This window comes from Amblyomma maculatum, chromosome 2 (assembly GCF_055883805.1).
Source record: "Amblyomma maculatum isolate TAMU_Amacu chromosome 2, ASM5588380v1, whole genome shotgun sequence".
NCBI lineage: Eukaryota > Metazoa > Arthropoda > Arachnida > Ixodida > Ixodidae > Amblyomma > Amblyomma maculatum.
In genome coordinates, this window is record NC_139345.1 from 35,219,448 (window position 1) to 35,243,863 (window position 24,416).

At 46.4% G+C, this 24,416-nt stretch overlaps 1 protein-coding gene across 3 annotated transcripts in view; it reads right to left on the minus strand.

Moving 5' to 3' along the window:
- sei (potassium voltage-gated channel seizure) overlaps positions 1-24,416 on the minus strand; it is a 283,246-nt gene that overhangs the window by 22,997 nt on the left and 235,833 nt on the right. The window contains exons 8-14 of one of the 3 annotated variants that reach the window (XM_084593794.1): positions 15,573-15,969; positions 14,078-14,286; positions 13,379-13,622; positions 9,617-9,889; positions 7,958-8,353; positions 5,302-5,508; positions 7-244 (exon numbers count right to left, since the gene is read on the minus strand). In XM_084593794.1, coding sequence (XP_084449920.1) covers positions 7-244; positions 5,302-5,508; positions 7,958-8,353; positions 9,617-9,889; positions 13,379-13,622; positions 14,078-14,286; positions 15,573-15,969 — 1,964 coding nt within the window. Of the gene's footprint in view, positions 1-6; positions 245-5,301; positions 5,509-7,957; positions 8,399-9,616; positions 9,890-13,378; positions 13,623-14,077; positions 14,287-15,572; positions 15,970-24,416 lie in introns of all 3 variants that reach the window. The other 2 variants (XM_084593795.1, XM_084593793.1) reach the window with 2 other exon arrangements.

A 24,416-nucleotide genomic window follows, 5' to 3' on the forward strand; every position in this document is an offset into this window, starting at 1 on the left:
ACAGACCTGGCCAGTTGGTCGATCCTGGACTCGAGCAGGCCGAGGCGTGCCTCGTCCCCGGAGGGCGGAAAGGGCGGCTGCGGAGGCGAGGCGCCTGCGGGGCTGCACGACACCGGCAGCGTGACGCTCGAGCTGGACTGCGCAGAGACCCGTGGCGCCGGCAGTGAGGACTCGCGGGTCGACGAAACCGACGGTGCCGCAGCCTCGTCCTTGGGCGACCAGCCAGGGCTGCTGCGGCTAGATCCTGCGGCCGAAGGGTAAAACGCAGAGAAACAAATTAAAGATGTACACAGGGTACCCGGTTAATACGCACTTCATCGAAAACTATAAACGTTTAATGTTCTCAGGATTATAATAGCCCGCGTCGTTATGAGCGCCACATATTCTGGAACCACCGGAACGTGCTTGCTAAGCCTAACATCAAAAATCAGCTCGAGGATTCAGAATTTTCGTCCCGCGCGGCCACGATGATCGTCGTGTTCACGCAGAATTTTGTGGCACTGTCACAAGCTGCCTCACCTATTATACAGCGGAAGATGCGGGAGCTTATGGCTGGAATATAGAGCGAAATTCACGGGACTCCGTCGCTCCTCTGGACAAGATTCGACAAGCCGATGGGGCAGCGACCGCCTGTCCTTGACGCGGCTGCTGCATAGTCGGCCGAGGGTATAAAATAACCGACAGCAGCACGCCCTCACCAGTGCGTTTGGGAAGATTCAAACTTCCGGCCACTCCGCGGTGCTCCGAAAGCGTATTGTGTTTCTTCGGGCCCGCGATCGACGCATCGTCCTCTGCACCTGTACGGCCGCCGCTACCGAGCAACACAGCCTTCGACGCCTCAGCAAACAAGAAGACGTGAGAATTTCACTCGCCACGGACTGTTGTTCAATCGAACATTATTTTCGCTTTGTTAACTTTCGACCTGACTTAGTAGTATTTTACGCTGTGTTCTTATGTAACTTTTGCTCATACTTATAATATCTGAAATACCTGCTTTATTATCTTTATAGTCTTCATTTTTTTTTATCACAGTGTTTTGTTCATTGTCGGGTTATTTTTTTTTTCTCTTATCATTTATTTCTTCGTCTTTATCAATATCTTGTCGTGGCGTTGTATTCTCTTTCATTGTACTCTATTATTATCAGTGTAATTTTGGTCTGCTATTTATAAACCTTTAATTGTTTGTAAAAGAAAGTGACCTATTTGTACTTATTCCTCAATCACACACCGACACACGTGCTTCACGGGTTGACCGGCCTAACTTTTAAATGTGTTCACAACCCTCATAGAGGAACGACGAGTAATCGTAAAGAGGATCCCGCACCTCTTGTGACCGTAAAGGCGGGGGTTTGTGACAGGCACTTTCTGTCAATATCAAATCTGCACAGATAAAATATTCCTATTCAGTTAGCGGTGTTCACTATTGGTAGCCAATAGATGTCACTAGTTGCTTAATGACCCGGAAGGCTGGGCGGCATCGTATTTGGTGTTCTACACTGCAGAGACTCCCGTGTCTGTAGGAGCTTAGTTAATCGGCGTTATTCAGGAGTGTTTGGATGAAAAAGAAAAAAATTAAGAAGAGAAATCTTGGCAAAACATGAATGGTAGGTAGGAGCTCCTGTGGGAGAAGTGCAATCAAACGAGGGTACAAAGCTGACTCGGTGCGCGTACGCTTGAGAACATTGAACGGCACACCACGTGTGCATTGCATGCAGTAGTGTTGCGCAGAAGAAGAACAGATCGACGTAGAAGCCTGCTGTTGCTTTTATACACCTACACGCAGTTAAACGGTCGGCAAATTTCAGCAAATATAACACCCCGACTCCTGTTTTTTCTTTTTTTTTTTAATATGAGACGCACCTCGAAACAATTTAAACGAAAAATTCCTTATAAAACCTACCTCACCATCTGTCGCGCCTTATTCTGCACATGTTCTTGGAAATAAAAATTACACGCGATCAATGAGATTCATGCGGCCGCGCATGATTGGCATTATAGTCTTCCTGCCGTTTGCGTCTCGTATACAGAACTTTTATCTGCTAGATGGCCCATTTGCATCTCTGAATTCGATTTTACCATGGGTATGGGGAATATACATTCTTCTGGAGGCTCTTGGGTGGTTGACAGGTGGAAGCCTTCGGAGAGTAAATGGCTGGTGGACGCTCATATGCAGGTTCCGAAAGAAGTGCCCAGGAGGTGAAAGCTAGCTTTACACGTCATAGTCAATTCCAGACACTTTTTGAGATAATGGGTGCTGTAGTGCTTAGAACTCTATACCCGAGTTTTGTTAGAGATCTTAATAAGTTCGTAATGTCGATGTCGAATAGAGAGCAATGTTTTACTTCTACAAGCTAAAACGCGCTAAACTTGATATGTAACATGTTTTACTCCTCCTCTTCGTTAAAAATGAAGAGGACGTTGACCATTTTCCTTCGCCACTTGGCAGAAAGTCGCACATAAGTTATATTTAACAGCATTGCAATTCAGGGGGTCGTTCAAATCTACTTTTGTTGCGATTTCAATCAATTTGAACGTTTTCAATTGTAGGTATAGTACAATAGGTTAAATAAAGTAATTAAGGCCTTACGGCTGATGATGTAGATTTCTGGGTAGAATAAAGGGCTACATCAATCTAGTAACAGCTTTCATTATACAAAATGAATCACCTCGCGCAACTGCTCTCGTTTCTTTACTACCTTTGTTGCGGTTTTTTGAATATGGACTACAGTCGCGTCCATTAGTAGAGACACTTTAGTTGCCGAGCTAAATATTTCATAAATGAAGTCGCGCGTAATAATGAATAGCGATGAAAAATATTTAGAAACAAACATGCTAGGTATAAGGCCTGCTTCTGTGCACTGTAGTGACCAGTGAACTACGAGCACGTTTTTCTTGTTGCCGTTATGCTTGAAATAGTGGGCAGTTTGACGCACCTTATAAAGATTATTTACACGTGCCTCCTACTACTGCAACTTCCCACATCCCATGAACTGCTATTACGTACGAGCCCTCAGTTGATTGACAGCTGCTGATCGCGGCTTTTGAAGTAGCAGGCAGAGAAAGTTTCCTTCACCGTCAGTCATGGTACTAAAATAATAAGATGAATTGATTCGAAAACTTTGCACTGTAAAGTACGAAACCAATAATAAAAAAGGCCTTTACTCCGTCACTGGTAATTTTTCGCTTGATTCCTCTGATACACTGCAGTAAAAATGCAGAATAGAATACACCTTTTTCGGGCAGTAAAGCTGTCGTGCTCATCGCTCTCCATAATAACGCGACTTAAATACATGGGTCCGAATGGGCTCTGCGCGTTATCCCTTTGTACATTGTCCTAACAGCGAGTATCTATAATAACGAGGCGGAACTAAGTTGCAAAAGTTTGGTTCGTAGAAAAAATATCCATAATCCGAATTGTTCCGATTAACGGGGGTCGTAATAACGAAGCATGACTGTATGCTGTTTTCCACCACGTAACTCCTTCAGCTAGTGCTTTACTGCATTGAATATTTTATGCCTCGGATGGCGTTATAGCTGCGTATATTACGGTAGTGTGTACTGCTGAGAGTAAACAGTCGTCAACGAAATACTGCCGACCGTTATAAAAACGTCTGGGAAGCAACCATCAAGTTGCACTTTCTTCGCTTTTAGGATATGTGGGGAAACCGTTAAAAAGGCGTACACCGGTGAAATGAAATATAAAGTAACTGCCTAGCGACGTTTCCCGCGTTACAAGGAACACGCTATAGTGCAGCCTTACCACTTGCAAACAGATTAACGCTGGGGCGCAACTAATCATTTCTCCAGGGCTATTATTTTCTAGTCTACAAGTGTAACACATTTCAGCGAATACAACGAAATCGGAGGTAAGCTCCACGAGGTACGAAAGATACCATTTTATTTCTTCTCTGCTTTTTATAGCCCAGCTCTTTGGCGCCCGTTCCTGGGTTTCGCGGCGTCGGCGTTGTCCCTCGTAACCATTTTTACTCCCACCTTCCTTCCTTCCTTTACGGCGCGATTCAGGTGTCCACAGAAACAAGTGTGACAGATACTGCGCCTTTCTATTGTAACCAGCTCCACTTTCAATCCCACTTTCTTTTCTTCCCTTACTGCATGATTTAGGTGCCCACAGAAGCAAGTGTGACAGGTACTGCGCCTTTCCATTCCTGTGATGTAATTATGAAAGGCACGCTTCAGAGCTCAAGTGGAAGACGTGACCCCACATGGTACACACTGCTAAGATAATAATTCATGAATAATGCGAGCGCCCACACTGAACTGCGTGGTAACATGTGCAGTAACCGAGGATTCACACACTCACAGAGAAAAACATCATATTTCGATGTAGTTTGCGTATATAAAGCTAGTTTGATAGTACGAATCTCTAGCCGATCGTCCCTTGACTTTCGAGGAATGCCTGGACCGGATCTAGACTGCCCTCATTTTCCTTTAAAACATATATTGCTAGAAATTCGATGAGACACTTGCTAACTTTGGCTACAGCGTTTTCAAGTCAGTTTAAGATATTTGCGAAGGTTCTTTCTTCTCGTCTGCAGCTTGTGGCATTAGCCTCTTCGCCGAGCACCATTTCTAATGGCCCACGCACTGCCTCCCGCAACCTCCAGATAACTTAATTACTCTCTTCATTTCTCCGACCACAAAGCTTCCTTAATGACAGGCAAGAACTGTTAGTGGAGCGTTTCTTGAAGGAATATGTGTGAAAAATAAAATAGTTGTCTGTAATAGAATGATACATGTCTTGCTCGAAATCTTTGCCTCAATCTATCGAAAAAGGTGGAACAGCTGACGAGATGCTCTCAAATTTCGCATTACGAAGTAATGTAATTGTCGGCAAATTTTTTCATTGTCGCACAGTCTACAATTATTTTTCTTAGACTCAGCTTAATCGGTACAGATAAAGTTCTTCTCTGTTAGGTGGCTCAAAGCGCTGCTAAGCCTGTAAAAGAATTCCAAAGGAAAAGCACGCACGAGAATTCATATTTACACAACTACTATGCCAAGAAGCGATCATGCAAGGCTGAGAATTCGCTCATATATCAGTCTTTTTTTTTTTTTTTTTGTAATCACTAAAGGACAACATACCACTTAAAAGCAATCAAACGTGTTCAGAGGGTAATGAATCTTGCATTCTCACAGCATACCGTGTCATGTCACTTCGAAGCATGCTATATATTTCGATATTATAGGTAGCCCGTGTTGAAGGTTTTCATGTTGTCGTCCGCTCGTGTAGCACACAGGCTATTTCCTTTTCCGCAGCTGCGAGTTCGACTGTGCACTTACGGGCCATTCTGGGCGACACCGCACGTCCCGCGGCCGACGACCTCTGGCGCTCGTCGGACACGCGTCCAGTGCTGAGCGACTGCTGACCGTGACCCGACCCGAGGCGCGAGCCTCCATCAGTGCAGGGGCTGGCACCTGTGCTGTGCGTGGCTCCGGGCCCTGTTCCGAACACAGCGGTGGTCAGGTTCGCCACACTGGTGATGGCTCCTGCAGAACCAAAAAATACATGTGGTTAAAATAACAAGAACTGACACAACCAGGAATGTCTCAATCGGCGCTATAAGACTGTTAACAATCAAAATTTCTAGACAAAAAATGAAAGTACTGGTACTTGTCAATATCTTTTCTACTTATTTTGTATTAACTATACCCTTATTTAAGGTACAGAATCCGTCCTATATTTGCGATATCAACTGGTGTAATCAGCTGCTCTCCATGCAATGATAGAATTCCGGCGCATCTATGATATTATAGGCAGCATTTGACAAGAAAACAGGCCGGACAGTGTTTTTGAAATTGGAGGAAGTCCTTTTGTAACGCATCCCATAATACCTCCGCAGATTTTGCTTTGCCCGAACAAAATTTTAAATAAAGTGTTGCACTCAGAAGTCACAAAGTAGCTGTTCAGGTGCACCAATATAACTCATCACCGAGGCTGCATAAGATACGCGGCGTCAGTGCCTGCATGGCAACTCACTCGCTGGTCTACTTGTCCAACATGTTGACTTAATATCTGTGTGAGCGGTGTGAATAAAGCACGAAACGAAAACCTGTAAGTCTGGATCAACCAATACAAGGCATGCAAGCTGTATAGTTAAGCAGGCTGGCTGAGGACTGAAATACCCATTCCATATCCTACGCGAAATTTGCCGGAATTGTGGTGTTCATTTGTTGCCGATCCTTCCGTCACCTTCTTGGCAACGATAATGGCACACCAAGTGGTTCCATGTATCAGTATTCTCATGCAGTACAATTCACTCACCTTATCCCATATATAGCCCATGAGGAGTTGTAAAATATAATGTTTAGTGCAAGATTAGTGCTCCCATTAAGATATTTAAAAGACTCCACGTCACATTTTACCTCTTTCCCGATTACCAATATGCACTAAATTAAAAAGACAGTGCTGCTTCTCGCGATCAGGGTGGTACTGCTGTTTGCGACCAAGGCGTTTTGGCTGCTTAGGAACACGGCGTGCTGCTTCTTACAGGCAGAGGGGCTGAAGTTGGCGAAGAAGGCAATTCTACGAGATATGAGGGATGCTGCCGTTTGCGAAAAGGGTGATTCTGCGGCCTATATGTATGACTAGGGTTCAGATTACCGATGGCTCAGAATTTGATGCTGACGCTTACGAACAGGGCAGCGGTCGTTTGCGAGCAAAGTAATGCTGACTTTTACGAACAAGAAAACACTGCGGTTTTTGAAAAAGCCGGTGCTGTTGCTTGCGAAGAGGTGTGCTGCTGTTTGCAGACAAGGTAAGGTTGGCACTGACAGGTGTACTGCAGCTTACCAACTGGAGACGCTGCCGCTTAAGAACATGGTGGTGGCGGCGTCATGTGCGAATAAGGCGATGTTACAGATCTCATGCCATTTGTGAATATGGTGATGCCGTCGTCTACGCGCAGGGTGGGAAGTATGCGAACGAGTCGATGCTGACACCCACTGACAAGGTGATGCTGACACCTTTGAAAAGTGGTGTAATATTTCAAGCATGATAATGCAACCTGGCTGCCACCTGCAATAAGGGTTTGCGAACAAGGTTACATATTCGTTCCCGTTATAAGTGGAACTTTAAAAAAAAAGTTACACTTATAAGCGGAACATTTTTTAAGTTTCACTTATAACTGGAACCTATGGGCAACCAGATTAAGTGTGTACGGATAAGTTAGTGATACTACTACGACAACGGTGGGTCTGCCATTGGCGAACAAGGTGATGCTGACGCTCAGGAACAGGGGGGTGCCACCGCCTGCAAACAAAGTGGTACTCACGTTGTGAACAGGAGTGCTGCGGCTTACTGACAAGGAGGCGTTGCCGTTTACGCACAGTGGTGCTTTCGTTTGAGAACGATGGGATGCCGACGCATACATGCCGTTTGCAAAGTTGTAAGACCACTTATGAGTAGCGTGGGGATACTGTTTGCGAACTAGGTGGTGCTGATGCCTACGAAAAGGTAGCCGCTGCCGCATAGAACAGATTTGATGCCGTTTGCGAGCAGGTAACGCTGCCGCTTACGAGCAGGGGAGAGTTGCCATTTGCGAACCAGATTATGGTGCTGTCTAGAGTCCCTTTAGGAACAGGGACATGTTGTCGTTTACGAGCAGGGTGGTGCTGCCCTTTGCTAATAAGGTGATGCCGACTAACGAAAAGGCCGTGCTGCAGCTTATGAACAATTACATTTGCGATTTGTGAGCAAGGTGACTCTAGCACTTACAAGAAGGGGTGCTGGAATTTACGAACAATGTGATTCTGCAGTTTGAAAGTTAGGTTATGCTGCCGATTACGTGCAGCTTGTGTACGAGGTGGTACGGCCGCTTAAGAATTGGGAGGTTCCGCAGTGTGCGAGAAAGGTGACGGTGTTGCTTTCTCATAAGGGGTGCTGCCGCTTGCGACCAGGGGTGCTGCCGTATGGGAACAAAGTGATGCTGCCGCTTACGAACTGGTAGATGCTGCCGTTTACGACCAGTGGGAAGGCTGCCGCCCTCACCGGCGATGGAGTTGAGCGTGCCATTGCGGCGACGGGGTTCGGTGCTAGGGCTGCGGCTTCCAATGGCGCCGCCGTGGTGGCCCTCCTGGAAGTCGTAGTTCGCGGGCGTCACGTCGAGGCCGGCCTTCTCGGGCGAGAACTCGAGGATGCCTCGGCCAGACTCGGTGCGGCGCCCGCTGCCCGTGGGACCGATGCCGCCCTCGTCGCACTCCTCTTCGTCGGAGAAGCCCATCCCGCCGACGCCGAAGCCTCCGCCGTCGTCGCCACTCGAGGAGCCACGCCGGCCCCGCCGCCGCCGTCTCCGCCGGGCACGCGGGTACTGGTACGCCTGGCTCCGAGACTCGCCTGCATGAGCACGCCTAACTGTCAAACTGCCTCGCCCTTGACCATCTGCGGGGAAAGGACGGGGAGATGGAACACTTGAAGCAAACCGAGCAAAATGAACAAGGGCAGAGAGAAAGCCCCAACGCGCTTGTCTTCAGCTTGCCTTTGCTGCTTAAGATCCACATTTCCAGATAATTTTCGCCTGCCGCTAACATGTCTAGGGCAAAGGGTAGCATACGGAGTGAGCGTCTTCGTCTAGGTTATATTGCGCATTGAACAAAAAGAAAGATGCTCAAACTTAGGCTGCACGGATACTATTACTGATATTTTTATACGAGAAAAAAAAAAGGGGGGGGGGGGGGATGCGAACGACTGAGCAGGAACTGTGGGAAAAATATTCGCTGTGAACTCAGTAATAACTAAATTCAATAACTTTGGTTACCTGTAACACCACGTTCTTGATCGCCGAAGCGCCCTGTGGTACAGCTGTTTAAAATCAGGCAAGAGCTTTATGTCGAGTTCTGCGGTGTCGCATGCGTAATCAGGCAACTAGCCTGAAAACGCCGGGTTGCATATCTCAAGACACACGAGTAGTATCAAAGCCTTATAGCAAGGAATAGTTTTCCAATGTCGCTCCCTCTATGCATGCGGCTTAAAATGGACGCGTAGGCTGCGGGTCGTAAAACCTGTATTGTTATTGCTCGACAAGCCAAATTCGAAAAAAAAAAAAAAAGTCTTCTCGATTAAGGCTTCTGTTATTTCAGCATGTAGACTTAGTAATCAACCAGACATCGGCTTTCTAAGCATGCACCCATTTCTTAATTGCACACCATTGAAATGGGCCCTTGCTTTTGGTGATCCGTAGTTCAATGGCTCTAGACACTGTCCTACTGAAGTAAGTAACTCATAAATCTCCACTATCAGCGGTGCTATTACGTTCCTTGGGTGGAATATGACGATAATATTACCTTCCTTGGGTGGCTTTTTTATTCTTGGAAAGTAAATGTCCAGATGTACACAGTTAGGGCTTTCGCTTTTTCGCCTTTTTATTGTACAAGAACGGAATGCCACTACACTCGCGGCTACTATTAGGTAATCAGAGGCATACATCACTGCCTCGGTCATCTTCACTGGTGTGCTAATTATGCTAACTGTGTCTTGCACACTTCCTGAACGGTTTAGTAACACACCAGGCTACAGTGGAAGGGCTGGATACCACTCCAAAGCTGTCCCATTCCAAAGCCCAAAGCACCCAGCCTGCGTGGACACGCCGCAGTCGCGTACCTTCCTCGGGAGAGCTGGCGGGTCGGTTGTGCATGGACTTTCCCCGGAAGAGTTCCGGGTCTACGCCCAGTTGCTCGTCGTCCCGCAGGTTGAAGGTGATCTCCAGGTTGGCAGAGAACTGGTCGTGGAACTCCGGGTACATGTCGAGCACGTCCAGGAGGTCCTCACGCAGGATCTTGTGCAGGTCGCAATAGGTGAGCGCCCGCACGTTGCACGATGACTTGCCCACCGTGCCGTACAGGCAGCCGTTCTCCCCGAAAATGTCGTCCTTGCCTGCATGGGAGCGGAGAAACTTTGCTTTGTCGACGCGAATTTGGTTCATTTATTAACTGATTTGCCAGACGATTATGTAACCGACTGGTAGATTGAATTGAATTTATTTTAGTGATGTCATTCTTTTATAAGGTTGGAAAAGGTGGTAGCATTTGGCGCCTAATTTCTTTCCTCGCAATCAATCCCCCCAAAAAAAGAAAAAGATATAGAATAGCCCTAGTGTAAAACATTCGCACTATACCCCGAAACAGATGAATGTATGCTAACGAAGCACCATAACGAGGATATATAGGGTAATATCTTACGACTAAGATGAAACGCAATTCAAGAGACGAATTGCTACAATGTGTGCTCTGCTCTACGAAGTTTCATCTGCGCATAAATGGCTGTTTTAGAGAAAGAAACCTGCGGCTGATGAATCGGTGCATTTTCAGTACGCACTCCTCACGCCAAGCACGAAGTTCTCCGATTATAGCATGCATGCAACTGGGCAGGCTGCCATCTAGAGAAAACGATTGAAATAATCCACAGTATGCTTGCACTTTTGTGCGTTGTATTTTTTTTTTTTAAATTCATATACATGTAAGCAAAAATAATCGAGTGTCGCATCTTTTCACATGCCTCGCCATTTTTTCTTAGCAAGAATTTAGAAGGTGGATACAATTAACTTCATTCATTGATGATGAGGTCAGAAATTCATCATGACTGGAGTATCGTAGCCGCAATCGAGTATTAAGTCCCTTTCCCTTCGTAAGAGAGCGCCGTAAATATAAACACATAGATAGGCCGTAGAAGCGGGAAAACTTCTTATACCTCTGTGGGCATGGCCGTCGTTACTGAGAAACTACTCAGAATGATTTGTGCCAGCGCAAAGGTAAATTTCAGGCGTGAAATAGAAAGTACACACGAGTTAACTGAATGAGGCACGCACCGCTGAGCTACCTTTAACGTTACATTTGTTGTTATATTGTGAGGCTCATGCAACAGAACATCGCAACAACCGGCGTTCTATATATCGCAGGCTACGTAAGTGTTGTTCGACGTACGCATCAGCAGCAATCCACATTTAGCGAAAGGCAACGATAAAAGCGGTCATCGCATTCGCTAGCCTGAACAATTGTTAAGGATGCTAAGAAGTGGCTGTGCGAAGACTCTTGTTAGCGAATAAATAAGCTGAGTTGCACTCCTACGGCGACTCCCCTTACAAAGGCAACATGGAAGTGCGAAGAAAATACTGCAACAAGAAGGTCCATCGTGTATGGCTATTTCTTTGAGACGAAAATCAGATAAGTATTTCGTATTATCAGTTTAACTATTCTTTCTGCAGGACAAAAAAGTCTCTCCCGTATATCTTCCAAGACACCCGCGGCCCCCACAGCTGCCTATTTGTGCTATTGCCACTGTCTTGTAGAGCCAGCTTACAGAATTCTGATGCACGAGAGGGATCGGGAAAAGGAGGCAGAAAAACGTAACACACCACCGGAGTAGCGTCCTCGCAATGTCCGTGCTTTGTCGCGTACTTTATTCTTTCACGTCGTCTCCATTTGCGCACCAGAACACTTTTAAGCTGACTTCCCAAGACAACACCATCGCACTAGACCCCTCACAAATTAGCCTAATCTCTTCCGTTCACCCGACGTTCTCCATCCACCGCAACGTCTAACTCATCTTTAAAAACGCTGCGCCATCCTAAAGGATAGTTGCTCTCCATGTTACATGGTGTGTCTGAAAGATTTTACTAGCAATCTATTTCGGTTTATATTGTTTAACGCCCCAAAGCGACATCGGCTGACAGGAGCGCCGTACTGGAGGCCCCCGCAAATTTCGACCAGCCGAGGTTCTTGAAGTATAGTTTGTGTTCGGACTAGTTTGTGGCTTAACACTGGAGTAAAATTCGGGCACTGTATTGTTTGACAGGAGAAACTATGATACAAGAAAGACGTGCAATTGCATTGCTCCCCTTCTCTCCCTCTCAAACTAAGCAGTGCAGAAATTTTGCTCCAGTGGGATTCTCTAACGTGCACTAACACCTCATAGTGCACAAACGCCTTGTGTTTAGCCTCCATCGAAAAACGGCAGCCGAAGCTGAAATAAAACCCACGTCTTCCGGATCATCAGTAGCGTTGCCTTCCCGCTCAACCCGCGTGGAAGGGCTAGTCACCTGTTTCGACCGTACAAAGCTGTACAAGACATTTCGTAGTATTCTTAATTCCGTTGCCAGAAGCTCCTGCTTCCGTGCCCAATCTCGCCAGTCTCGCCAGCCATCGTATCGATGTACCCCTGGACACGTAAACGACTAATTTCTGTGCCCCATCTGAATTCAAGGTAACAGACTACGCGAAGCCGGAAGTATAGTGCCTAACTACTAAACACAAAAGTAAACCGAAGGCGCTCAGCCGCAAGCAGCGAGAAGCCCAGCCAGTGCTACTGATCCCAAGTTTAGTGGCGCCTGTCAGGCTTCGTCATCGATCCCGAAGCTTGTTTCCCAGTCGCGTCCTCCAAACACTGCCGCGACCCGACTGCGCAAAGCTTGCCCATGCATAATGTGTGCGCCTGCCTTTGCTTGCGCCGGGCTGGAGAACGCGGCCGCTAAGCGAAACCTAAGTGAATGGCTGGTGCGGGAAAATGTGCGTGCATGGGGATCCGGCTGAATGCATCGTGCGTGGACGAAGGCTATTAGCCACATCCGGGGGAAAACAGAGCGAACGCAGGATTGGTGGCGGCCCACGCCAGAAGTTGTATCGAATACGCCGACCATGCAATTGAAGCGGTCACAACAAGCAGCATGGAAGTACGCTCTATTTATATGTACTAGCCAGCGTTAAGCGCGAGATGTCAATTTTCTTGAACTTTTGTCTCTCTGAGCGTCTGTTGCGATCACTGAACGTGCGCAGATATAAAATCTTGCATTATTTTCTTTCCTCTGGGTAGGAACACCTATGACCTGCTGTGCGAACATCGTAATGAGCCCGTCATTTCCTTGTCATCGTCTACGGTACGAGAAGTAATCCTTGCAAAACATTCGATGGTTTTTGATCCGCGTGAATCTTCGTACGATTGCCGCATTTGTGCCCTAGATTTCCCTTTTTATTGTTCACTGCTTGTGAGTAGACTGCGGCTTGTATCTCTTTGCGGGGAGTATTGAGTAAAGAAATGGTTGATTTTCGAAGAACTGATGGTAGTGGCTGCGTAGTCGTTGAAGGGCTAACCCCTGCAGTATATTTAATACATCACTATTTAGCATGGAAATGACCACGTCACATGAAGCCAGAAAATCTTATACGATGTCGATAGAAAATCGACACGAAACAAACGCTCGGCTTTTACAAGCGAGTTAGATATAGTAATACGTTTTCCATTACGCGTGGCAAGCAATCAGTACTTCCCCACAGACACATAGAGAAGTCACATGCAACCAGGCTATATTCTCTTACAAAGTAGCAAGTCGGGCGTCCTCACAAAGCTTTCCTTGTCAGAGTGAGAGCTCACCGAGGATGGCCATAACGATGTCATCCTTGAGTATCTCGATGGTTCCGCGAGAAATGAAGTAGAGGCCCGTGATGACGTCGCCTCGGTGGACGAGTGTGTCGCCAGGCGGCGCATGCGTCGTTTTAAAACGCATCGAGAGTGCGCGCAGGCAGCCCGGGCTAGCGCCGCGGAACGCCGGGCAGTTGTTGAGCAGGTTCCGGTTCAGGTGCAGGCAGATGTCCGCCTGAAGGCACTCCGGAAACCCCTGCGGCAGATGCGTAGCGAGCCGGACACATGCACTCATCGCAGTGCCAACAGACGGAGCCAAATAATTTTCGCGATTCGAGAAATATTTTGTTCATTTGTCAAAGAGTCAGACCATTTAGAAATGCTGCATTACCTAATCGTCGACTGTGCCACGCTGCGTTATACACTGGCTGAATAAAGATAGAAAGGTAAAGGTATTCAAAGTTGAGATACAGTTCGAACACCGCTACTCTGCTAGCTGACACTCTGAAGTTCCGGCCTCGTTTGCATGCAAATCGTGCATCGTTCACGCCCAGGAATGTAACATGGTCACCAGCGTTTTAGGATCAGCTTTGATTCGTTGATTTACGTACTGTAAAGTTAAAGGAAACTAAGTGACGGTGTTTGAACTATCCGAATATCCTCCAGTGAGTAAAATAAAGACAAAGGTTTCATGGACGATATTTCGCTAACCTTGAGCACCATGTTCATGTCGATACCGTTGGTGTACGTCCAGGCATGCTGGAAGTACTCCTCTAGGCGCTGCCTCAGGGGGTTCGGGATCTGATGGAAGCGGATGAACTCCTTTACCCTGAGCAGTTGCGTGTGATACCGGGCCGTGCCCGAGTACAGCCGCTGGATGATGGCCGAAACGTTGCCGAAGATGCTGGCGTACATGAGTGCTGCAAGGAGCCGACGACAGTGAGCGAGATGGCAACGGTCGAAACGGGAGGAAAGTACTGTCGATTCTATGGCGCAAAAATTCACATAGCTGACGAGGATGATGGACGCCATTTGTAATCAACCATCTTTTGACAAGCCCCATCAGAAGTTTTAAGAAAACAAAATCAAGAAAAAAACAGGTTTTTCGTATTGCTTGGAGGCGCGTGATGCTGAGGGTTGTGGTGGGCCAGTTGCGCAAGTCGTTTTTGTGGTATTTTTTATGTTTTCCTTTTGCTGCCATGCCACCTTGACTTCGAAGATGCCTGAAGCTAATTAAAACTAAAGTAAAATGAAAGGCGAGGAACACAACCAAATTTCCGGCTACATGTTTAACCTAGAGAGCAAATTAAAAACTTTCGTGATTTCTGATGTTGGTGTGTATAATTTGTGAACCTCCTAACACTCTTATACATGCCAGAAATATAAAAAAACGGTGAAGAATCGCGCTTTTACGATTATAACGGATATCCACGTGCCTAATCCGCACGCCCACTTCTCCGGTAAGTATCGTAGAGAGAAATATGTGCTACACTTTACTGTGAGTGGTTAAAATCGTTAATAGTGTTTACGCATCAGAGGAGAACTGTGGTATGTGGAAAAAATTTGTATGCTAGAGTGCTCTGATTTAATTTCGGCAACCTAATTTTCCTTGTGTTGTTTAACATGCCCTAGTGTGTTAGTGCCCAGGCACTTCTTCACTTTCACGGAAATCTTGACGTCATGGTAAATATCAAATCAACAAACTCGTGCTTAGCAGCCGAGAGGTATAACCACTGAGCAAAATACAAACAAAGTGAGAGAAGGAAAAACGCTCTTTCGAGACGTTCGAGTCATTATCTGTGACTCCCGCAGAACTGACATTAATGTGAACTATCAGGGATAAGCTAAATATCTGAAATTACAAAGGTAAGTAACGAGTCTGCGAATATATATATATTAAGTATGTCGCTAAATAAATAATATAAAACGCCGAACAAAATGGTGTTGTTCTCGTCCAAAATTACGAAAAGAGCACTGAAAGTTATAAACCAAAGCTATATGTACAAGAATTCAACTCGTTGCCCTTCACATGGCTACATTGCGCGATTACATGTGAGGTTAACACAGCAGGTTTCAACAACACATGAGTAGCGAGCGAAATAATCAACTCCCAGAACAATAACCAAGTGGTCTCAAGCGAGAGGCCCCGGATCATTTAACTCGAGGCTTCCCAAGACAGGTGCGCAAGGCCGATTCTGGTACTCACATCCGATGAGCATGACGAGGATAGAGAAGATCTTCTCCATGTTGGTGTTGGGCGATACATTCCCGAAGCCGACCGAGGTGAGGCTTGAGAAGGTGAAGTATAACGCGGTGACGTACTTGGACTTGATGCTGGGCCCGCCCTGGGTACCGTTGATGTAGAACTGGTGCGTCGCGTTGGCCAGGTGGTCAAGCCAGCCGATCTTGGGCTGTCGGTAGGGGCGCTCCGCATTGGCGATGGCGTACCAGATGCAGGCCAGCCAGTGGGCGATCAGCGCGAACGTGGCCATGAGCAGGAGCAGCACGGCCGCCCCGTACTCCGAGTACCGGTCGATCTTGCGCGCCACGCGAACCAGCCGCAGTAGGCGCGCCGTCTTGAGGAGACCGATCAGCGTCGTGGTCTGCGTTTCGGGGGCTTCCTTTCCTCACACTGCTTTCCCACGGAGAATTTCGCTACAATGCGGCCCCCAGCCCTCACACTTTGACCGTGACAGGCCGAATGGTATAGTGGTTGTCGCTAGGCTTAACGCCGAAAGAAGTCTAGGAGGAAACGAATTGAGGACGGAAAAATTTCTAATATGCGAGATGTCTACATCCGTGGAAGTTCCACCTGCGTCATTGTTTACATGTGCCTAGAATGAGGACGGAAAAAATTTCTAATATGCGATATGTCTACATCCGTGAAAGTTCCACCTGCGTCATTGTTTACATGTGCCTAGAAGTACTAACTATAACTGATGGAAGCCAAAAAATGAAAATGGGCGCGGTGAGAGTTATGAAGTTCATGCGAGGCCCAGAAGCACCGTGAACTCATTTGGTCGATACCGCTGCTATATCTAATCTCCAAAAGGTTGTGCACTTGTTGAAAGCTGTCATTATGTCCCGAAGTTCTTTTATCTTTAATTTTGCGTATCCATTATTACCGCCTAGAGACAAGACTACATTATTACGGCATTGTTATTCATGTGCATCCTGCATTTCCCCTCGCAACCTTAAAGCTGCGACGTCCTCAAGCCTTGACACACCTGGAAAACGCCAGCCATCTAGCAGCACAACCAGTTCCCCGTGTGAGCGTCACAATGTCAGTTTGGAAAACCAGTACTTGGATAAGCCGGTTACATACGTAGCGGTAGTCCAGGAACCTGTACCATTTTAAGCTCAGCTTTTTTGCTTTTGCTGTCTTTTAACACTTCAAAGAACGGAGACAATGGCTAAAACCTGTCATGATCCTAAACCTCTCCAGAGTATCGCAAAGACGCCGTCATAGTGGCCACACCTTCTCTCTCCCTACAGTTTCGCTATTGCTTTTTACTCTGGCCAATTTATTTTATGCATTCCTAAACGCATAATGCACTGCATAGATTTCAGCGACTACCACTTGTATTAAAACGCACTGAAAGGTAACTCTCTAGCTTGTAATATGCAATGAGAGATGAATAACTTTTCTGTGGTAAGTTCGGCTACTCACCTCGCCTCGAAAAAATCTCAGTAGTTTTAGCACATCTGCTGTGAGGAACCCTGAAAATGTGCTGAGGTATTTTATTCGCTATACTGGACGGTATCATTCCACGAAGATGCAAGAAGTAGGAATAGATATTCTTCCGGGGATTACTAACAAATATTTACGCACGTGTTCATCATCTTAGCAGGGGCACACAACCATTGGATGCCTAATATTCACCTGAATAAAATCACTCTCCATCACTTAAGCGTTGCGTTTTCGGTAATTTAGAGAACACCTCGCTGCACAAAAGTGCTCTATTATAGAACTGCAGGCCACGCGATTCCGACGTACCACTTATCGGCTCTTTTTATGTCCTTTTCAAACTTAAAAACACCGGCTAAACCACGAGCAGCTTACGCATAAGAAGAATAAAAAACAGTGCACTTGTTATTTTAATCAATATTTCTTCCTCTCTTACTTTTCGTGTGCTTCAAGTATATTATTGCTTAAAAACGTGAAGGTATCTGAATTTCATGACTGGAAATACCCAGTTCGAGGACTGGAAAGTTTGAAGGAATTAAGCACTTTTTCGAAAAGGTTTCCGCTTGAAGACAAGCTGACGCTCACTGGGAACATAACACTGAACTAAAGAAATATCCATTGTGTGCAAAGACGTAAACATCGTTATCCTCGCTATCTACGTAACAGCTTTTGAGAATAGTGGCCAACGCTGAACCCTCGCACTACGGTAAGGGCAGAGGGCGTCATGCACCTTTCAAGACAAACACAACTGATATTCGCAACCAGAGATGTCTTTCAGAACACAAGGTGCCTGCGGAAGCTCATAAAACAGGGAAGCAGAAAATTAAATCATGGAACATATATGGGTTTTCTAGCTCAGCGATAGTCTACAATGATGTCTAGCCAGGTGACGTAACCGCATTATCAAAAGCAAGCTCACCGCCAATAATGTCGCTTTCTTTTTCTGGTAGATTCTCACAACTATAATTTTAAACTACAGTAATATAACACGCCTTATATGCGTTCATTATTTTGTTGCGTATTTTGTCAGTGATTTCTCTACCACACACATTTGGCTATACGCTGATAATTTCAGACAATTTAACCTGAACTTAATAACTCAACAAAACGGGCGCAAAACGGTGCAGCGCCACAGCGGCTGTATCCACAACTATTCTGAAGCGTAATAAAAAGCACAGCCGCAAAAAATATGCAGAAAAGCAAAGCTCATCATACGAAATATTCATCAGCGATGTCCAGCCGAAACAAAAATACTGTGACCTGCCGCGACGTAAGTACACAAATGTCCCTCCGCGATTGAAGGTCAGTATTACGCCGCACGAACGCCCGCCAGGAAGTATTAATCCGAGTGTGCTTTTTCTCTAATTCCCACCTAAACCAGAAAATACGCTGACCTTAACAAACCTGACCTACCAAATCTAGTCTACAACACTTCATCTGGCGATCCATAAAACCATGATATGATATGAAGAAATAGCTGATTCAAGAAAAAAAAAGTTATGTCTGCGAACTGATCACCTAAATACACATGACTGCTATAGGATATTTGGAGGAGCGCGAAGTGGGCTCGGAACAAAGGAAGAGTACAGCGTAGAAGCAATTCTGCATAACGATGCTGCTGCGGTGCAGAAAAGCGAATTTCAGATTTCATGCTTAGCTGCCTAGTTTAGGCGAGATAGAGAGCATTTGCTTTGAACGTAAACGAGAACAGGCTAAAATGAGAACAGAATAAAACAGTATTTACATCAACTGAAGGTGCTGACGAGAAACAAAAGATGAGAAAGAAGTGACGTGACGCCTCATGTTCGGTGCGAAAAAGGTCAAACGGGGAACAGCGAAGCGGTGAGCGATAGCTGGTCAGCAAAGCAACGATCGAAAGAATGCTTCAAGCGCGTACGGCGACCGCCACATCAGCGCACACGCGTAGTAGACACCAACGGCCATCGCATTCCAGCGGTCCAAGCAACGACCGATTTCTGCGTACATGCACCGCCGCGGCATACACGCAGGCACACACACAGGCAGTTCAGGCAAAACAGATCGGCCAAGTGACAACGACTACGACGAGTCGCGGATAGCCTATAGTCGACCAAACGCTGATATCCCTGTCACCGACATGCTATATGCTGCGCATTTCACACCTCTGCTCTATGCCGTATTTTGCCTCATTCTCCTCACCCCTTGCTCGCGAAGCTGCTTTCTCTGCTCCACAACGAGAAACTATTAAGGTCGCCGAGAAGAATGGGTCATAAAAGGTAAGTTACCACGTTGACGCAGAATCCCCCATTCATAAGTGGAACGATTGCCAGAGCTGATTGCTATGGCTGGTGCTGTAAACCAAGCAGCTTCTTTGTGATTGTGTGAGAGTGCTGAGTGTACTGCTGGGAACAGTCCACCCCGCTGCCGCTTATAGTAACACGAGCGCTATATGAACATATGAGCTAGAAAGCAGTACTTCTAAAGTACTGCTTTCTAGCTCAGATCATATGTGCAGGATAAATTTAGATAGGTAAACGATGCACCATGGTATCGCCTTTAGCGGAAACTTGGTCCCAAAATTCCTTATCGTTCCTGCAAAACCTTATTTTGGGCCTTAATGGGAGATGACTCTATAAGAAGGTACACCCCAAACACTAGACTAGGACACAGGGAGTCATGCTGTCCTCACTACAGATTTCCACACGACATCACGAGGCTAACATTTGCACTTAGTTATCCACGGCTCCATTATCATCCCAAGCGCCTCCTGGTGTATAGGGTATATTTATCCCGTTTTCGTGCATCTCTTCAAAGTTTCCTTACTCCGAAGTGTGGATCGAGCGTTCCTATATGACCATGTCCGCCAGCAGCCAGATACACGCCGCAGTCAGTAGTAGCTAAACGTGAACGACATTATAAGTCCCGCGATGCTCTATTTGCAAACAGCAAGAAACGGATGCCGGCACACGGAGTTCGGGCACTTGCGAGCTCCGCCTTAAAAGCGGAAAACGTGGGGCCGCCGTGCTGCTCCGGCCCGTGGCCGCTGCCACGCCGATCGCCCACCGTGCAGGCCGCATTGGCCGCCCGCGCACGGAGGGGCAAGAGACAGCGGTGTGAGTGCACGCACCATCACAAAGACGACACGACAGGCATAACCAACCAACGCCACCACCACAACAGTCAAGTAGTGTGTGTGTTAGAACGTGCGTGTACATGTGTGCGTGCCCTTCGACGCCAGTTTTTAAACTGCGGGAATAAAGGCGCATTGAGCAGACCTGGACTTTTGACAGCACCATTAATGACAGCTAATATTTCGTTTCTTCACACCAGAAGTCCCTGAAATTTCGTGTCATTATTTAAAAGCAGCTCACGGTTCGTTTTCTCCGACGTGTAGGCCCGAAGCTTTGGAGTCGCAAATGAACGTTAACAACGACTTGTTCGCGAGCAAACAAGAGAATCATTTCTAGCGTTTATTAAAGTTGAATGCCTAAATGAGGCAGCGAGGCAGAAAAAACTTCCGACTTAAACGAATTTATACAAGTTTTAAACATTTCATTTAGAATGGAGAGTAATAAATGATGTCCATCTGTTCGCTCCATTTCACTGTCTTCTAAACATGTAAGCCCTGAAAGATCTTTTTTTAGCGTACGTGCCGGAGTAGAATAAACATAACTAGTTGCATGTTGTAACGCCGTGCTTTGTCTTAATTGAGCACGGATGACGCTTCTCTAAAGAAAGCAACGATTTACTGTAGAGCACAATAACATATTTGCGAAGTGCTTAGCAGATTTCAATTGATAATAATAAAGAGCCGCTCCAAACTGACTTTTGTTCTCTTGCATCAAAAGGTGCCAACTTGTCGGTCAGATGTAGCAGATTTTGTTACGTCCCGCATGCAGCAAGCGCACCAAATTAATGTCAGAATTTTGTATGCGTCTCCAAGGGCGTTTTCGTCTCCGAAAGGCGTCGATAATGTTCTCTGCTTTGAGCTCGGGCTACACCAGCTGTACCATTTTCCAGCAGTGTAGAGGTGCGTCCGTCACTAGGAAACGTATATCGCACACAAGTACACACACGTAGAGAAATAGAGAGTAAAGAAGACAGGGGAATAAGAAAGGTTGATGCAATAACACCAAAGATGTCAGTCGAATGACACGCAGCATGACCATAGTCGTCTTGAGAAGAGTCTCGCCACCTAAACGCCGGCTCATATTTGTTGGTCTCAAGCCACTATAATTTTTTATGAACTAAGTGGTTTCAAGCAACTTCCAGTTACTACCATTACGCACCTTTTTTTTTTTTTTTCACAAACTTCACCTGAATAAGTTTTGGGGGTAAACAACGATTGCTGATCTGGTTACATCGTAATTATTATCGGCTAAGTGAAAAGTATCAATGGAAATCTGTCACATCTGATAATATCTCCAATATACGGTGTGGTATATATAGAGCAGTAAAAAGAGTAAAAGATACATGGTCTAATACAATTAAGTGACCGGAGTTCGTACGCAAGGCTCTTCTCAAGAGACGAGAGATTACAAAACCAGGACAAAAAATAAAAAATAACACTGGTTACCATGTGCAGGCACAAGACAACTGTCTAAAGAAGTGAGCATGTTAGAGACCACACAATTGAACGCATAGACAGAGAATAAAACCAAACTCCTGAGCCACTGGCCACAGTCAGGCAGCTGAAACTTGCGCGCTGGTATATAGTGATGTTTTTATGTCATTCATCCCGAAGCAGTAGATTTTTAAATAGTCGTTGTGTCCTTCCTCGCTGTATACGTTTCACTACTTTCTTGCCGTTCTTTTCTGAAATGGGTCAGTTATACGACTGACAGAATTTGAGGCGTGCTATGCGGATTGTAAAGTTCGCGTTTTGCAAGCGGACACACTTCACTGAAGACAGGAACCTGACAGCTATATCGTTATTTCCTATATGATCTTGAATGAAACGAGTGATCGGTATAAGAAAAAAGATGATCCTGGCACACAGCGATAATGACCGCTCCTTTGCGAAATGAACGCAACTGGTCGCGGTCTTACGCAGTTGACTGCTGCTAACTTTACGTGAAAAAATTGATGGGAGATTTCTGATTTCCAACCTCAGATAACTCTCCCTTTCCGTGGTCCAGTGGCTCACGAGGAAGACTTCACAACAGCGTCAAGCAGGATACACGTCTACGTCGGCATGCCTAAAAACGCAGCCTACTCGGGGCAGCCGTACACGTGCCACTAATTGCGAAGCGCCTTTCGGCGAGGCTGCACCCCTTCTATCTACGGTAACCTAAGCACACCATGGACATAGGTACAGAGACGGACAGTGAGAACGGACTCTTTCCGCAACTCTCCGAGAGAGACCGACAGCACACAGTGCAAAATGTGACAACACCCTAAGCAGACCACGAGGCAGACAGTTAGGGCAGTTAGTTCACACAGACATTCAGACTCGCTACACTGGGGGGTGTCCACATACTGGCGTGCGCGCTGAAAGGCATAGTACAGAGGTTTCTCCGCAGCAGCTAAAGTCCACAGGCACAGTCGAGTCAATTAAGACTGGCACGGGTTAGACTCGCCGATGCATACGTAATGGTCTGTTGCACAAAGAGGCTTCAAAGCCTGGTTAAGTGCCATTAGAAAACGGGCGGGTAAATACGACGACAAATAGAGGAAACAGAAAAAAAGCAAATAAACACAGTGAGCAATTCAACATGTGGTAATTACAGGCATGTTCCCAAGGCCAAAGGAAAACACGCAGCAAATTAATAATGTGCACTCTGTTCCATCAACTCAAGAATCGCATGGTAAAGAGTAGAGTTAAGTTCCATTTGTGTACCCATAAAAAATGCTAGAATGTACTGCGTGCATTTACTAAGCCTTCTACGTTCCTGGCTAGACAAACCAACACAGTTATTTTATTCTGATAGGGACTCTGTCGCACTTAGTTCGGCCTGTGCCTTCTACCCCGTGTGTCGCTCAATGCAAGGCTTCCGCGACTTACAGTCTGTACCACTGTTTAGCAAGTTTGGTTGGTTGATTGGTTGGTTGGTTCGTTGGGGTTAACGTCTCAAAGCAACTCAAGCTGGTACCATTGTTTAGCAGCCAGCTCATTACCATGCATTGTTACGACCAAGCATCCGCATTTGCGCGCTCTATTGTTCGCCTGTGGGCATGGAAAAGTTTTGTGAATATGTGGTGATGGTCCATTGGCTCTAAGTGAGCCTGTTTCCAGGAATCCTGTTTTGTAAGCATGTTTTGCTTTGTGGACAACCTGCAAATGCCAAATTGGCCCTGTCAAGAGAACGTCTGGAAAAACACAAAGAAACGTCCCCCTGCGGGAAATAGCAGGAAGTGCTTTCTTTTGTTCACCCTTCCAGTCGAGAAGTGCTATCCTCCAGTGATGAATGCCTCCTATCCAAAGGAGACGACAGAGTGACATGTCCGCTGACGTGCAGGACAAGAGAAGAGCATGACTCATACGGCCATTAAGTGATTTCCCGGGAATGCAGGAAAGATTTGCAATTGTCGAAAAGGGACCATGTTGGGAGCCCTATGCGGCGCCACGTGCACTCGGGTTTCTGAGAAGTAAAACCCCCAGAACCAGCCTGTGGTTTCTTTGCTGAAGAATAGAAATGTACCTCCTCTCCTCGCCGTTCCCAAGCTTTTCCCGCCAACAAGTGATCACGCCCAACGAATGAATGCCGGACCAGTCAGTGCTTCAGACCATCAGTGCAGTGATGTGTTCGATTGGATGCCGATACCTGAGGGGCGTGCCCTGGATTTGGTTGGTCAGCATCTTCAGAGAGGGGCTGGACATAGGGGGTTTTTAAGGACGCTGCAGAGCACGAAATGTCGCTCTGGGCCCTGGGTAAACGGCTCATCCAGTCGCTTCTCGCTATGAACTCTTAACGCTTGTCATTTTGCTGATGTACCCTTCTTCTTCATGTAAATATTCTTGTAAATACGTTTTCTCAAAGTGCCAGTAAACCTGCTTGTACATATTTTACCAACTTCGAAGATTCAGTCCTTCTTCAACCCGGAGTCTCTGCACGCTACCAAGTGAAGGCCGGGTCGCCATAGCCCCAGCGTCACGACAACTGGTGACCAGCGGTGGGATCTGAATCTACAAGCCACAACATCTGGTGATTGGAGGTGGATCTGAAGCTACAAGCCACAACACCTTGTGATCGGAGGTGGCATCTCAAGCAACAAGCAGGAGCAACAATCGGCCAACAAGAGGGCAGCTCGGAACATCGATCGCATGTGTGGGTGAGTGCTTGGCTTTTCTTCTGATGTGGACCAGGTTCTAGAACAGGGTTAGATTTTAGAACTGGTAAAGAGAGTGTGGAAACGCCTTTAGGTTTGGTAGTTTGCACTGTT